General features: G+C 39.8%; 1 protein-coding gene across 1 annotated transcript in view; it reads right to left on the bottom strand.

Moving 5' to 3' along the window:
- SMARCAL1 (SWI/SNF related, matrix associated, actin dependent regulator of chromatin, subfamily a like 1) overlaps nucleotides 1-18099 on the bottom strand; it is a 48445-nt gene that overhangs the window by 12565 nt on the left and 17781 nt on the right. Inside the window, 2 exon segments of the mRNA XM_060773871.2 lie at nucleotides 2873-3013; nucleotides 13901-13966. Coding sequence (XP_060629854.2) covers nucleotides 2873-3013; nucleotides 13901-13966 — 207 coding nt within the window.

Here is an 18099-nt window from a genome sequence, read left to right as displayed (position 1 = left end):
ATACACCATATTTGGCTTGTAATATTAATGCAGACATAGACACTTTTAAAGAGGGAAAATTAGTATGTAAAAGGGAATAATCTTTCCTCAAGCCCTCCTCTCTCACACCATCCTATCCTTCCTTCTTTCTTTTCTTCTCCTTCCCTTCCTTTCCCTCCCTCCTTCCTTATCTCTCTTTCTCCCTTCCTCCTTCCTTCCCTTCCACCCTTTCATCCTTCCTTCCCTCTTTCCTTCCTTCCTCCCTCTCTCTTTTTCTCCTTTTTCCCTTCCTTCCCTTTTGTCTTTCTTCCCTCCCTCCCTCCACCCCCTTCCACACTTCATTGCTTCCATCCTTCTCTTCCTCCATTCCTTCTTTCCATCCTTCCTTCTCGTTTTCCTTCCTCCTTTCCTCCTGGGGGATGTTTAGCTGGGAGAAGAGAAGATAGAGAGGGAACATCAGCAACATGTTTCAAAATTTAAAAGGGTGTCCCACTGAGGAGGAGAAGAGAGGGGGAAACTGACTTTCTGCTGCTCTAGAGACCCGGGCACAAGGAAGCAATGGTTTCAAAAGGGAGGACAGGGATTTGACTGAAAAGATTAGGAAGAACTTCCTGAGAGTAAGAGCTCTTGGAGAGTGGCATAGGCTGCCTGGAAGTGTGGTGGAGTCGCCTTCTCTGGAGGCTTTTCTGCAGAGGTTGTCTATCAGGAGTGCTTTGATTCTTCCTTCTTGCGTGGCAGGGGGTTGGACTGGATGGCCCTTGGGGGTCTCTTCCAGGTCTATGATTATATATCGTAAACAATATCGTGTCTAATGGAAACACTTTTTATCTCCCATCCACCATCTCATCTTGACCAAGACCAACCATTTTGGGATCCAAACATTTCCCGTCTTTCCTTCACTTTCTGCCTCCAAAAGAGAAGAGGAAGGGGAGGAAAGGGCAGGGAGGGGACTTGGGGAGAACCCCCTCTCTCCTGGACCACCTCACAATCCAGCTTTTCCCCTCTTTCCTCAGCTTGCTCCACAGTCTAGTTGTCTCTTCAGTTTTAAAAAAATCTGCTTAACTAAGTGTACAGTTTCACAATGATGAGATTGGACAGAGAGAGTATGAAAATGTAGAATACAAATATATACTAATGTTGCAGAAAATGGAAGTGCAAATAATCCTTACTAAAATGCCATATATAAACTTATCTGTGCTTCAATTCCAGAAGGCTAAAGGAGGATAAGGCAAACTAAAGCTATACTCTCCTATTTTCACACTGTTCACTTCCTAAGTCCTCACATTTACACATGTTTAGCAATGTTACCATTACGGCACTTACTGCAATTAAAAAGATTTGAATAAGATACCAAATTAAAGAACAGAACACACACTGGAACACAGAGAGAAATGCAGAAAACCACTCAGATGCTTTCCCCATTCAACAGCTTAATAACTATGGTAAAATCACTTCCAGTGCCTCTGGAAAGGACCTGTGACATTCACCTGCTTTGTGAAGGTGGGCCGTTAAGAATGAAACAAAACGGCATAACCTTTGCAGCCACTATTAAGAAGATGTTAAGGGTAAAAGCAAGACGGTGGCTGCAACCCGAAGGTCAAACTCATTTACAGAAAGAAACGCAATGGTAGCAGGGAGAACACATTCTGCTGTTCAACTCTATACCACACACACACACACACACAGACACACACACACAGAGAGAGAGAGAGAGCGCATTTTTATAGTTATGTAACTACCAATACATAAAACCACAAGAGGAAACATGGGGACTCGAGGGGTCACATTTATTACAGAAAGGAGGTGGCTGGCACATAACTTGAGAAAAAGAAAGGAAAACAAAGTAATATTAAAGGTTTTTAAGTTGGAAATGCACAATAAAAATATTTAAAATTATCCAAGAAAGGGACAGGCAAGGTGTGGCTTGTAGTTCACCTACATCCAGAGAGCCCTATGGACTCAAATAATGATGGGTCTGGACCAAACTTGGCACAGATACTCAATATGCCCAAATGTGAACACTGGTAGAGTTTGGGGAAAATAGACCTTGATATTTGGGAGTTCTAGTTGCTGGGATTTATAGTTCACCTACAATCAAATAGTATTGTGAACTCCACCAACGATAGAACTGAACCAAACTTGGCACACAGAACTCCCATGACCAACAGAAAAAACTGGAAGGGTTTGGTGTATAATGTATATGTTTGTGTTAATAAATTTATGCCTATGTTTTAAATGGTTACTCTGTATGTGCTCTGTTATTTTGCCAACTTGGAAATCACCCTGAGTCCCCTAGGGGAAACAGAGCGCTATATAAATAAAGATGATGATGATGATGATGATGATGATGATTATTATTATTATTATTATTGGCTCCCCTTCTGTCATTCACCACTGGCTATTCTGGCTAGGACTGGTAATAATGGTTGTCCCAACATCATCAGGAAAGCCAAACACTCCTCACTTCTGTGACTTCAGGTGAACATCAATAAATTCTGTCTCAGAGTGCCATGATATCATTGGGAGAAGATACACCTGATACTAGATCAGTCCCATAACCATCTAACTTGGTATCACCTTGCAGGAGATGCATCATCTTTACAAGGGCTCTGCCCCTTTCTCTTGCTCAAATTGTGCTTCTTCGATTTGATCTGCTGGAGATCCTAACACATGCAAAGCACATGCTTCATCAAAGAACTATGGTCAGTTGCTGCACTTGAAGACCTGCCCTTTCAAAAGGCAAGACCTCAATAAGAGGAGATTGTAAATGAAATCATGTTGCTTCCGTGCGATCTTTAAAGAGCACAAAGTGCTTCCCAGCATGCATTCAGCACTGTTATTTTCAAAGAATAATTCCCTTGCTCCCACTTTGCCAGGAATAGCCCGCAATTACCTGCTTAGCATCACAGTAGCGGAGCCCAAAGGCATGGAACTGAGAGAAAGAGGATGGCCTGACAGCTGCCATCTGTGTATACAGCTCAGCGGGGCGTGACATGGCAGGGGTGCCTGAGAGCAAGATCACGCGTTTGGCAGCCTGCAAGAGTCGAAAGGTTGTAGGTTAGTTCCATGGCCACCATTCCAAACAGAAATGAGGAAACACATTCTGGTTGCAAAAACAGCCGACGTTGCTAACTGCTAATGCTGTGGAGTGGGGGCTAAGAAGCCCCTTGTACACCTCACAGTTGCCAGCAGCTCACAAGAGGGAGGCTTGCTGAACTGATCTCAGTCTCTGCACCCAGGACCAACCATAAGATAAAGCATTCTCTCAGCAAAGGGGCACTTTTGGCAACATCCTCCACAAACCATTTTACGGTGTTGCAAAGTTAGATTTAACAAGGCTCAGAACGATTCCACTGCTTTGCAGTGTTAGCTGAAATTGACTCACCTTTTTGGTTATTACACACGTCAAAATTATTTTCTCATCGTGTGACAGGCACTGGCAGAAATTGCAAGGGATTCTTGGAAGATCCCAGTAGATCAGTGGTTCTCAGCCTGTGGTCCACAGATGTTTTTGGCCTACAACTCCCAGAAATCCCAGTCAGTTTACCAGCTGTTAGGATTTCTGGGATTTGAAGGTCAAAAACATCTGGGGACCCTAGGTTGAGAACCACTGCTGTAGAGAGTATCCTTGCAGTGTGTCCAGCTACTAGAAAGCAGCAGGACATAACACTGCTAATTCCCTTGCTCTCCAACAACAAGGATATGTGGATGGCTCTCAAGGTGGGAGACTTAGCTACAGAGACTTAGCTACGTGGAACAAAGCATAATCTCAAACATGTCTCCAAGATGTGAATTTTTAAAATAACTATTGGAAGAGTATTACATTTTGAAGCTATTTAGCGAGCATTCATTTTACAGCTCTGAAAAAGGCTGAAGACACTGGTTTTTGTTTTAGCCCCTAGCTCACTACAAACAATGCAATCAGATAAGGTCAAGCCGCCAAGTTCACTTCTTTGCCCCCTGCATCTTGGCAGCCAGGACTTCATTCCCCCTAAGGCTATCCTTGTCCTATGGAGATACCTGAAACTGAGCTGAATGAAGTCACTATTATAAATAACATAGCATACTTTAAGTAGTCAGAACAAAGCACAATGAAAACAAACAATGGTTGGTGGCATCCTAAAAGGAAAAAGATGTATTTTTGCATACGTTTTCCATGACTGGAGTCAACCTGATCAAATTGAGTGGTATGCATGCGTTGATAAAAAGGTGAGGGGTTAAAGGGAAACAAATGACTACAAAATGCAGACATAATCTATAACAGGTTTTATAGACTTGAAAAATAAACTAATGATTTACAGCAGCAGTAAATAAAGGAGAGCACATAGTTGTCCCAGTGGTGTTATGTTGGTTGACAACAATAATGATATTGAGAACCACTACTTTGACTAAATCTAAATAAATGAAACGAACAACTAAAATCTGTTCTAATTACACAGTTTCGTCCTGGAATCTCCCTTTGACATTCTCTTCACGAAGAACAAAAGCATTCTTGGGTCTGCAGCACAATGTCCTGGAAGATCAATCTACTTCCGCTGAATTGCAAATGGCAATTTCCATGGCTGCTTATTTTTTGGATAGATAATGGTTTTCTCCTGCATGGAAGTAAGAGCGCCAGTTCTGACAGGTGTCAGGCATTATCACATTTGGAGATACGTTCAAGAGAAAATTAGGTTGCACATCAAAATGTAATGAAGAAAATGAATCCATATGCACAAGAATCATAGAATCATAGATTTGGAAGAGACCTCGTGGGCCATCCAGTCCAACCCCCTGCCAAGAAGCAGGAAAATTGCATTCAAAGCACCCTTGACAGATGGCCATCTAGCCTCTGTTTAAAAGCCTCCAAAGAAGGAGCCTCCACCACACTGGAGAATGACAGAAGCACTCTTCTACTGATCCTTTCAATTTAAGTGACCCCACCAAGCAATAGCAATTATAAGAGGAGCAGTGAAAAAGTGACATACATCTTAAATGGAAACTCAAGGCACAAGATATTCTCGAGGAGGGCCATGCTCCTAGCAGAGGTAATGCTACCATTAGTGCCACTGGCACATTAAGAAGAGTATCTGATTATAGTGAAAGAAAGTATGGGAAAGGTTATTCACAGAAATAATTCAAGAGGAATACTTTAAAATGCAGAATCAATGACATAATAGTTTGACCTTTTTCACTGGGCATCCAACTGCTTGAAAATGCAGAAGGTCGGTTGAAAAACACACTAGGAAATAAACATCACTGAACATGCAAAAGTACCTTATTCCCATACAATGATTTACTGGGATTTTAATGATTTTCACAGCAGGTGACCTGCAGTGTAGCTGTCTGACTTGCTTTGCATGATGGCTATTATTTAAATGCATATTGTGCTGGGTACACAATTACAGCCATCCTTCCAATTCCTTCTCATTCTTTCCTTGTCAGCTGTTTAACATTTAAAGTGTGTGTTGCCCTGCCTGACACAAAATGGAAATACTGGGTGGTAATTTAAATGCAGAAGGCTCTGCTGCTTGGGCGAGATGGAGCTGGGACCTGTAGGGAGACAATATCTATATTTTTCAAATTTTCATTTCTGACATAAAACAGCATTGGAATGCATGCCCATTCTAGCTGTGCAATAAGCCTAAGGTTAGAATATTAACTGTGTGTCATTGCGGCAAATAATTTAAAATATATTTATCACTGCGCACACAGTATTTCAAATGACACTCCCCAAAAGTAAACTGGTTCAATTGACAAAGTTCCAACTTCAGATGCTTGCAGATATTATAGAGTTAGAAAAACAAGAATATGAAAAGATCTTAAGACATGAGAAGAAAGAAAGAGAATGTGACCTTGACAACTAGAAGGTATTTTCAACTCGATTTCTTCATCAAAAGCAAAATGTTTCTGAGGCATTTTGGGTTGTTGTTGTTGTTTTTAAAAAGGAGACACCCCAAAGGTCCTTTTCGCTAAGGGTAACGAAATCAATTATTTCCATGCTAGGTAAATCAGCACATATTAACTTTCTATCTTCTTTGTTTCCAGACAATTAATAAGGGAAAAGGATGCACACCTACTGCTGGAAGGCAACTTACAAAAAGAACATTACACTGGAAGACAATAGTTCCTGATGAATAAAATACTGGAAAGTTGGACATAAGTAGAGTAACATGACTTGAACTGATGCCCCTCATCCAAAGACAACTTTCATTAACTAGCTGGCAATATTTTTGAAAGATGGTCGCTCTCCAACCATTAAGCTAATGACCCATGGTGACTCCTGACCTGCCAATAAAATGATTATGGAACAAACACATTCAGAACTTCCTCTGATACCCAGCATGGCTTTCCTATACTGTCCTAGTCAACTAGGACCATCTTCTTACATAGAGACAGAATATCCAAAAAGGAAATAATCAAGAAATTGGTTTTGGGAAAAAGCTTTTTCATCAAAGAGCTTCCCTCCCTGAAACATTTATTTAAAATTCACAATTTGACTTAAGCAGGAATTTTTCATCATCAATTTGACATTATTATTATTATTATTATTATTATTATTATTATTATTATTAGATACACAACACAATTAGTACACAGCAAACAAGATCACTATGCTGGCTTTTGCATTTGATCGCATGTCGGATACTTCCCAAGTGTCTAGGACTGTGTGAAGTACTGGTGAAGAATGCATGCAGATCCAAGTAGGGTGGCCTTTTGCAGTTGAGAGAAGGTAATTTTGTCAGCGCCAATTGTGTTTAAGTGCAGGCCAAGGTCTTTAAGCACTGCACCCAGTGTGCCGATCACCACTGGAACCACATTGACTGGCTTGTGCCAGAGTCATTATTATGATTATGATTATTATGTTTATTTATATCCCGATTTTTCTCTCCACATGGAGACTCAAAGCAGCTCACAACTAAAAGCATTTTAATACAACTTAAAATATGCATACATACATACATACATACATACAGTCGTGTCAGGAGCGACTTGAGAAATTGCAAATATTAAAACAGTATTAAACAACAATAGTATTGAAACAATGCAGGTTAAAACCATAACAACATGTAAAATCACATCACAATATGAATTTTACTTAGCTTTTAAACAAAGGACAACTACTGTCCCTAACAAACATGAACACTGTGCTCTCACAGCAAAATACTGAGTTGATGAAGTTTATTGTTGTGTTGGGAGAAATGGAATACCAACCTCTGCAACAACCAAAAAATACATATGCAAGCATAATATAGAATTATGCTTGCATATGTCACTAACTGGATGCCAGCCTGTGTGTATTACAGGACAAGCCAAGTCCGCACATTTCCATCATTTTAATAAGATCTGATATTATGTAGATCTGTACACATGTGTGCATTAAAAAGATAGGAGAGGCAACATACAGTGGAACTGGACTCAAGACAAAGAATCTGAGGAAACTGTAAAGGTCATTAATGGAGACCCCTACAAGTTGTCCAAGCAAACACGACACTACGCCAATTTCTGCATACTTAGAGTTAGTAACTGAGTGTGGAGCATTTCACTAAAAATATCCTCAGTGAGGCATCCACTGACCTAATATTCAAAAAAGATAGTTAACCTATGTCTGAACTATATTACTTCAGACCACAAATGGGATATTACATGTTTTGTTCCTTACGTACAGACATCAGTTTTCTTCCTGTGAGCTTTTAAAGGAATGGAATGCGTAGCTAAATCTGTAATAGACAATCCTTTTCTCAATGCAGACATTTTTATTTTTAGGTAAACAAGACAAGATGCAAATTGACAATTAAATGTACATACCACCAACCCGGAACAAGGAAGATTTTATAGCGCAATCATGATTGGGACCAGTGAGGAACAATGGGGAAGATTTATCTCCAGCTTCACCTTCTGGGACCTTGTGTCACAGTAACCCACCTACCATGGTTGACTCAGACCCTAGCTTAGGTAACTCCTTTCTCCCTAAAATTTTGACCCTCTCCCACCATGAACACTGGAGACAATGCATATGGAGTGCTCTTGGATTCCATTCTAGCCTAAGCAAACTATTTGGAGCTCACACAATGGATTTCGGCTTGTAGGCGATATTTTTGGTGCTTGTAATAATGACTTGGTTAGGTCAACACCACAGAATCCAATCTCTGCTAGGTGCCAACCTAAAAAGACTAGCTGTGACTTGTCCTCTAGAAAGTAACTTTCCCAAGCTCTGGATCCTCCAAACTTCAATCTATATGGGAGTAAAAGACACGTATGTTTGAAACCTATAAGATCTGGAAGCTGACCCTCTAAAATTAATATGTCTAGGTACAACAAAGCTAATTGGTAGTCCAGATACAGAAGTTTAGAAAGCAGGGGTTGCTGCCTGGTCAGAATGGGAGAAGCTGCAGTTCCAAGGCACATTTGAAATTAAAGATCCATTCAGGCTAATTAGGAACTTTTGGGAATCATCTTTTTGACCCACATAATGTGCTCATGCCACCACCCCATACATATATAGTCCAAGTACTTGACAACAGTGTAGAATAGCTTTTCATGTCAAATTTAGAGTACCAAGCTGGAAACATAGGGAGCATTTCTATGAATAATTACTTTTGGAACTTGTGGAATTTCAGAGTTTGGTGCCATGATTTATACATGGGCCACTAAAAGATTCCATACATCACTGGCCTAAAGTCATTTCCTGAGCAATTTATATTTGAAAGCAAGAAGAAGTATAAAATGCCACTTTATCTTAAGACATCTAAATGCCTAAAATATATCAAAGCTTTTACTATTATAATGAAATCTACATTTTTCCCCAAAAAACATATTCATACCCGCACTTCAGCCAAACTTTAGAATGAATATGATAATTAAAAGCACTTTATTAATCCATTATTGATTATATATCCTTCATCCAAGCCATTTTAAGGATTTTCACATTCCATATAAGAAAATCATATTTACCAATTTGTAATTAAATACTCACAGAAGAGTAAATATCAACTTCAAAATAAATCAATGTAATTGGAGGCTAACGAGATATCAATATTTATGGCAAACAAAGGCAGATGGTTATTTTTCAAGGGAGAGTTACCAAAACTGAATCCATGAACTGGAATTCATCAATGTTCTAAAACACATGGAAGTCCCAATATGTCAGGCACTATAGAATAAGTAACAATTATGTATTTATATAAAGAGAAGTTTAGTGAGAAGAAAACAAAATCAGCTAATCTGGATCACTTAATGTGTTCATTCTTTTTATAAAAGGTGAATATGCTGCAAGTGACATCTCTGGCCCATCCTCTGTTTGGATATCAGCCAGCAGGCCAACACCTTAAATCAAGAAATAGCTTTCTAAGATCTACAGAGATACTTGCAGGAACACCTCAGCAAGTGCGAATCCAAAAGTGTTGGGCTAAAACCTGGAACCTCAATCCATGGCTGATACCAAATGAGACCCCCCGCCCCCTGCCCCGGCATACAGAAGACTGGGTAACTTGGAAGGCACTGAACAGACTGCACTCTGGAACTACGAGATGCAGATCTTATCTTAAGAAATGGGGCTACAAAGTGGAGTCCACAACATGCAAGTGTGGAGAAGAGCAAACCACAGGTCACCTGCTACAATGCAACCTGAGCTCTGCCACATGCACAATGGAGGACCTTCTTACAGCAACAACAGAAGCACTTCAAGTGGCTAACTACAGGTTAGAGGGCATTTAGTATCATGCCAAGTTTTTAACTTTGAATGTGTTTTTAAGTACATTAATTGAGGGTACATTAACTGTACCCTCAATTCACTTCTGACATGATAAATAAATAAAAGGTGAATGATAAAAGGGAACTAAAAGTTCAACAAATTCTGCCTGGCTGTCTGATAGCAAGTGATTTATACACATTTTCTTATACTTCCCCAACTCAATTTCTTTTCACCCCTTTTCCATGAAAAAACTGGAATGCTATATAAAAATGTGAGCAAGTCAATAAAGCCCTTAAATCTGCAACTGTGAAAGTCTTCATTCACATACCCCAAGAATTTGAACATTAACACTGAAACAACATGAGTAACAAAATACTATGACAGATTTGCTGACCTCTTTTTAAAGAAGAGTTTCAAGCTGAGAAGGCATGAAAAATGGATTACCGTCTAAGCAGTGTCTGAGAGAATCTTACCACATGCTTTGCTGGGCATCAGCAGCCAAACACTGGACTGAATGTAACACTCCTAGTCCTCCCACCAAAAGAAAAGAACAGTTGCTGTCACTGTGCTGGCAAGAAAGCGCTGCAGCTCAGCAGCACATCATAGGCTTCCCTCTAGTTAAAAGTACTTCAGGTACAGAAAACTGACAGTGTGGGAGAGTTGATGCCACTCAAAGGAGACAACTAGCCAAAACTATTGAAGTAACTGACTGGGTTGAAAGTTGCTTCATATAGAAGTGGAAGTATGGATGGAACCATGAAAAATAGGGCTGTCACACTGCCATGATACCTAAGCAGAACCTCCATGTTAAGAGGCACTGTATTTCTGAATGCCAGATACTGCAAAATCCTAAGTGAGGGGATGTCCCTTAATACCTGGGACTATCCTAGAAGTCTCTGACTGGCCATCCTTGGAAGGAGAATATTCAACCAGGTGGGCACTTGATCCAGTCCAAGAGTTTTTCTGTAACCCTGTGCAGCTTTCCTAAACTGAGTGACCTCTTGATTTGTTGAACTACATAGTTCTCCAAACAGCATGACACCTGGCTATAGATCATAGAATCATTGAGATGATGGGAACTGTAATCCAATCACAGCTGGGGGGAGGGGGAGGCACGGTGTGGCCAACTGTTCTTTTAAGTCTCCTCTAAGGGCAGATGAGGAACATTATCAACAATAACACTAGCACAACACGGTTCCAGCAAGACTGTACACTTAGCAGCAGCTCTAAGGCAATCAGAACAATATGGTGCTTAAAGTGATTTACCCAGGTAAATAAATGAACATTTTGAAAAAGTTGGAGGAGATCAGGCTCTGCAACTACAAAATAAGTTTCCTAAATGAATGAAGTGTTTACAAGCCCTAGTCTGGGGTGGGGAAACTATGGCCCTCCAGATATTGTCAAACCATCAGCTTTCACCACTGGCTATGGTGGCTACAGCGGCTACAGCTGATTTGATGTTGCAGTTTAATATCATCTGCTAGGCCACTTGTTGACAATCCCAATCTTAGCCCCTTTGGGCAATTCTCTTGGAAAAGCTCTAGCACTTTACTTTAGTGTTGTATTACTTTATCTATATCTAGATAGTATCACAGCTACAACCTACCCCTGCAGAGGTGGAGGACCTATTAAAATGGTTCACCCTTGAAGGCTAATAGATCCATTGAGATTTCAGGCGGTCTTAGGGTTCTATGACTGGCATCACCAACAATCCTGTTGAATCCCTGGTCAATAAATGGAATCAAAATCTAATTGAGACTATTGACACAATCACTCTGTAATGGCCTCTCTCACTTGTTATGAATCAGACTCAGACAGAGGCCCTCAGGAAATTGAAATGGGAAGAATGACAAATATATGGATTTCTCCATGCCTTCCAAAACAGCCTTAGTGAAGAATAGTGTGTATCCTCTGAATGAACGACTGGAGGAGATAATGGAATGGATGAGGAAAGGGAGGGATGGAGGTGTGTTAACCAGCACTGGATGGGGTTACATTTCCCCTGAAAGACTGTGTTACTGTAGCAGCTTGGGGGTACTCCTGGATCTGTCTCTCCAAATGTCAGCCCAGGTAGATGTGACAGTCAGGAGTGCTTACTACCAGCTTTGGCTGATACACCAACTGCGCCTCTTTCAAGATTTGGAGGACCTAAAAATGGTAGTGCATGCACAGGTAACCTCAAGACTGGACTTCTGCAATGCACTTTACATTGGGCTACCTTTGTACCAAGTTGGGAAACTCCAATTAGTTCAAAGTACAAAATGTTAGTTTTGACCGTTAAAGCCTACATGGTTTGGGTCCAGGGTATCTACAGGATTGCTTTCTCCCATACAATCCACCCCTAATATTGAGGTCCTCTGGGGGCCATCTACCCCAGCCTGCCAGAACATGACTGGCAATTGTCATCAGGTGCCCCAAGACTGTGGAGCGACCTGCTGGAAGGGATTTGACAGCTAAATCAGTTGTCAGAATTTAAGACACAACTAAAGACCCATCTCTTCCAGCAGGCATACCCAGTCAATTTTAAGTTGTGAATTTTTATCTGCATTTTTATTATTATGATTATGATTATTATACAATATACATACAATGCATAGAACGAGGACAGCTAAATTTGCTTTTTAAACATGGGGAGCAGACCAACATATGAAAAGAAGTTTCAAAGACATGGCCCAATAGGGTTCTTCTTTGCCCATGAAGGGAATTCACTATCAGTAAATTAGAATGTAGACATCCATGAACAAGAATGGAAGAAGGAACTGGGCTGCTCATCATGAATAACATCAAAGCAATTTGGTATTCAACTTTTCAAAAGACATGCACAATAATAGAGAGGACAACAAGTGGAGGAGGTAGGGATGAAGTACATCAGAGGAGAAGTGCTCTCAAAAGGAGACGAGTTCATAACCTCTGCGTCCCCTTCAGGGTGAGAACGGCAAGGTATAAATATAGTAAATAAATAAATAATAACCTGAGCACATTCACAGTGCAGGAAAAACCTGATCATGACCTAAAGCAAAATCAAGGATGTTTTATGTTGCAATACTACATCTCAGAGATTAGCTGTTTGTTTAATTATCTCTGTGTCAGAATGTATTGTTGTATTTGAAAATGTCAATTACACAAACATCATACCAGATTAAAGTCCACATGACATCCCATCTCTTTAAGGCAGAACACAGCAACCTTTGGTATTTGTCTGAGTTGCAAGGAAAAAAAATTGAGCTTAACATGACTTGCCCCTAGGTAATGATTCTGAGCTTCCCTCCATTTGGCCAAAGTTACAATATAGAAGAATATCAGACAACTGGGAACCAGAGGATGTCTACTACTGTGCTTATTAGGCTTGTTTGATAAAAAAAAAGTTCAAAACTCATTTCGGATGTAGGGGGTGCTGGTGGTTCGATTCTAAATTCAATTCTGATTTTCACAGAAAAAAATGTTCAAAACTTTTTGAAACTTCCAAGACTTCCGAATCCTTCCTTAATGGTTTGAAAGTGTTATTTCCTGTTTCATTGGGTGGTCTTTACTTTGAAAGTAGTTGTTTTACTCCAGAAGGGAGGGGGAAGCAAAGTCAACCCTCGGTTTTAAAATGCTTCCCAGGTTCACGGGGAGAGGAGAGGAAAGGAGGAGAGTCAGCCACTCGGTTTTAAAATGCTTCCCAGGCTTGAGCTGAGGCCAGGAATCATTTCCAACTCACTTACCGCTTCGTAACAGAAATGGCGGAAAAAGCTTTGGAAGGCCAAAGGGACTTCCGGTTTCCTTAAAAACTTTGAAATTGCTTCAAAAAGCAAATCTTTCCGAATTTATTCCCAATTATGAAGATTCCGACCAAACCTAACCATGCCTAGTAGTTATATTGCCTCATTTTCTCTGAAATCGGAATATGTCAGGATTATCCAACATCAACATCAAGGAGATATGAGTAGAATGAAGCTTTGAAATAGGGGCTGTTTCATTATGCCATACATTGTCTGCTTCTACAATAATAGAATACAGTTTGATCCCATTTTAACTGCCATGGCTCAATGGTATGGAATTCAGTGAGTAGTAGTTTGGTGAAGCACCAGTCCTCTTTGGCAGAGAAAGTTAAAGGCCTAATAAAATGACCCTTTCCATGATTCCATAGTATTGAGCCATTGTCTTCAGCCTTTTCTACCTCATCAAACTACAACTCCTAGGAGCTGCAAACATAGACCTAGTTTCTGAAAGTCACGGTCTCCATTTCTGAAACTCTGACATACTCACTTTCAAGAGAGGCATTGCAGCCCTGCATCTCGCTGTCTTTCCATTCTTCAGGAAATGTGATTCATCCTGAGCGAGAGAGAAAATAAACGCTTGAACCACAGCCAAGCAACCTAGGCAGTTTAATAGTCCTGTTGCTTTCTGTGTAATACCCTAGCCAAGAAGAGCATAATTTAATGGGACACATCAGCAATCTGAGTACAATCCCTGCATAATACAAGACAGGGCTGCTTGCTCAAAATCAAAATTACCAAGGAAGGAAAATGCAACATTATTGTGAACTATCAACATTCCCAGACAAGCAAGCAGATTTGGAAGGGAGAGGGGATTACTATGTAGATTTCCCCCCATAAGAATTTGTAAATGCAGATAACTGGTAGTTCCACAGTGGACCAACTCTTCCAAATTGAAGGGTTAATGGGGAAAATATCTGAAGTAGGGGGGGAAATCTAATTAGGAACCTACTGGTATGTTGATAAAGGCTCACCAGGTAGGTTATTATCTCCTGCAATGAGCTCTCTCTGCGTTGCTGTTACAAGGCTGAGCTACAGGACACTAAGGAAATTGGCTCCCTCCTAGGGAATGTGCTCATCTTGTTGCATGTGGACAAGGAAGCAGCCGTGCATAGAGAGGATAATACACCCCCTTCAACTGTAAAATAGTGCTTTCTCAATTTTGCTTGGCATTAAAGTTATGCTAATAAGAGCCACCAGCAGAGGAAGAATTGGAGAGACAAGTGGGGAAGCAGAACTCTGCACGGGGGCTATTTCAGCAGAAACACAGTGTCTAGATTCTGTAATATATCTCACATGAACATGAATGAGGACCAGACTTAAATCTTCATGTGACAGAACTGTGATATCCTAAATTATTATTGCTATCCTATATTAGCATGTAACCATCAGGCAGGGAGATGGACCATGAATTCCTTTAGACCAAAGGTGCCAAACCTGTGGCCGTTCAGGTGTTTTGGACTCCAACTCCCAGAAGCCTTAGCGAGGTTGTCCAATGGTAAGGCATTCTGGGAGCTGAAGTCCAAAGCACCTGGAGGGCCACAAGTTTGAAATACTTGAAATAACTGCTTTAGACCAATGGCACAGTGGATGGGGGAGTCTTTCCCCAAAAGCAGTTTTCAATGCAAGATGCAAAAGTGTTTACTTTGTAAGATTTTCTCAATGCAACTTACACAATTGTACAGAAATGTTTTCCCCTACAGGGCAAATAGTGGCCTGGAAGAGCTACTGTGATTGCTAAAATAGAATGAAGAAATAATTAGATACTCCCTTTCCCCCATCCTCATTGTTGCGCCAAAGAAACTACCAGACTAAAAAAATAGTTGCAGTAAGTATAGAATCAAAGAGCTGGAAGAGACCTCGTGGGCCATCCAATCCAACTCCCTGCCAAGAAGTAGGAAAATCACATTCAAAGCATCCCTGATAGATGGCCATCCAGCTTCTGTTTAGAGTCTCCAAAAAAGTATAGTAAGGAATAGTTCATATAGCTAAGTATAGTAAGGGATAGTTCCGTATACTAATCATTGATATAGTAGCAAACTATGGATAGTGATACAGCCTGTATCAGGAGTGGGCAGTTATACAGATGGCAAGTGCCAATGTTCACCTATCAGAGCCATAGCCATGCAACCCAGGCGTATCAAAAGTGAACCAACATCACATCCAACTGCTGGATTTTGCAGTCATTTTGGTCAACCATGTCAACAAGATGTAGATCAGGCATTGTATTTCAAAGCAAAATATTTTGGCATGGTTGATGTTATAGGGGGGAGAGATAAATAAATAAAAGCTTCCTGGCAGTAACAGCTCTTCAGCAATGAAAGAACCTGTCTCACAGGATGGTGGGTCTCTTTCTCTGGAGATTTTTAAGAAGAGGCTGAATAGCTATCTATCAGGGATGCTTTGATTGTGCTTTTCCTGTGTGGCAGGGGGTTGGCTCTTTGAATCTCTTCCAACTCTAAATGATCATGCCCAAAATGGAAGATGGCTACACTCTCCACATTCCTGGACTATATCTTTTACTCCAAATCTGATTTATTGTAGTGCAAGAAAGACAACTGCTAAACCAATAACAATAAACTCCAATAAACTCCAATAACAAGTCCCAGAAGCACTTTATTAGAATTAAGATTGCTGCACACTGCACTTAGCTTATAATCCTTACATATCACCTGTCACATCAGCACTTTTAATTCTGTACCCACTACTCTGGCCCGGCCCAGTTTTATTGTGTCTTGGTGTATTGTTTATTGCTTGTTGTTTAATATTGCTTTAACTGTTTTTAATTTGCTTTAGGTTGTGTATTGTTATGTTGTGTTTTGAGGCCTTGGCTTTTGTAAGCCGCATCGAGTCCTTCGGGAGATGCTAGCGGGGTACAAATAAAGATAATAATAATAATAATAATAATAATAATAATAATAAACCCACATACAAAAGAGATCTACATAACTCTTAAAAGAGATGTAGTGATAGTAGATAACAGAAGAGATTTACAGTTTCAATTAGTAAGTATTTGTACTATGTAATTATGTTAGTAAGTTGTTGTAAAAATTAAAGGTGAGAAAAACATAACACTATATATTATAATGTAATGGATTATGTGTTTGATGGGAATATAGAACGATAATGAAGAAAAAACATTTTGGTCGTTGATACTTAATGAAACAGGATGGAATGAAGAGAAGTGTTGGATTTTTATTTTGAGAGGCTTGAAATAGTTTAAATACAACCTTTATATCACTGAAAGGAAGAAGTCATTTTTTCTTTGTTGTTTAAACTTTATTTTTATGCTGTAGGTTTTAATGTCTTTTTCCTCTTGTTCTTTGTTTTCTTTTTGTGTATTTATAGAATATTACTGTATTTGAAAACCTTTAATAAAATATTATTTGTGTGCGTGTTCTCTTTGCACATTATTTTGTGCCTCTCTTTTCTTGCCTCATTTATTTTTATCCATTCCTATTTTATCTTCACAGAAATCATGAGAGATGTCATGGCTGGGGGTTTATAACATACTGGACTGCAATACCCATTAGCTCTAACCATCATAGCCAATAGTGAGTAATTATGTGAGCTGAAGGCTAACAACATACAAATGGCCACAATTGCTCTTTTTTACTTTGAGGCCAAATTCAGAGTTCAATATCTTCATTGATCCACATGCTTTAACCATCTACTGAGATTTCTACATTATGTGCATTCAACTGTGCAAAAAACCTTTGGCTGTGAACCAGAAAGCATTTATGTGAAAGTATATTTTTTCTGAGATCATGTTTCCAAGTGAATGTACATAACTGAAGTGTCAGAAGTATGAACAGGAATGTCAACAAGAGTCTTTATGGAATAAAAGTTACAAAAACTGGGGCTTGGGAGCAGATTTGAAAAAATGAAGCTAATTGTATTTTTTGATAGTGCAAGAATTAGCAGAGAGATTACATATGTGCCCACCCTCCTACACTTCTGATATAGGCAAAAGGGGAACAAACTGAAAGCTTCCACCTTTGGATCTGAATAAATTAGTATTTTCTGTTACTCATGAACTTCTAAAAGAGGAAACTCTGAAGTTTGCTGTGGTTCATTCCTGTAAAGGTTCATCATAATTTAGTATTACCAGGACATATCCTCAATGTCTGATATAAGCTCTGGCAACTAAATTTCAGTTTCCCTTAGGAATAATAGAATTCCAAGACTTCATTGTTTCCAAGAAAGGTATAAGAAAATTGTGGTGGTCATCTTTTAAAAACTACAGAAAACAAGCCAACAAAAACTATGTAAAAACCTGGCACAATGAATCAATTGACCCTTCTGGACTACCACACAGGAACAGAAGCTAAAGTAAAACATGTTTTGTATGAGGATGGACGACCACAAACACAGCAGGGGCTATTTTTTAACTTCTAGCCATAATTTTGGATGATTTTCAGCCAATTTTGTTGTCTACTTTGTGGGGATTAGGCCTGAGAGGTTGGTTAGGATTGAAGGTTGGAAGGGTGAGCAAACTATTGCCTTTTAAAGAGGTTTTGGGAGATTTGGGTGCAAAAAAATCAGCCCCAAACACTGGTGGGATCTGGAAGCTTTCTGGGGCTTGGATCCTGTGTGCCATAGTTAGTAGTCCCATCTTGTCCACCCTTGTTGTCACCCCACAGTCTCAAAGGTCTGACATTTGTATGAGCAAGACAACAGCAGAACTCT

This window comes from Anolis sagrei, chromosome 1 (assembly GCF_037176765.1).
Source record: "Anolis sagrei isolate rAnoSag1 chromosome 1, rAnoSag1.mat, whole genome shotgun sequence".
Classification (NCBI taxonomy): Eukaryota; Metazoa; Chordata; class Lepidosauria; order Squamata; family Dactyloidae; genus Anolis; species Anolis sagrei.
This window is presented reverse-complemented; position numbering and strand designations above follow the sequence as displayed.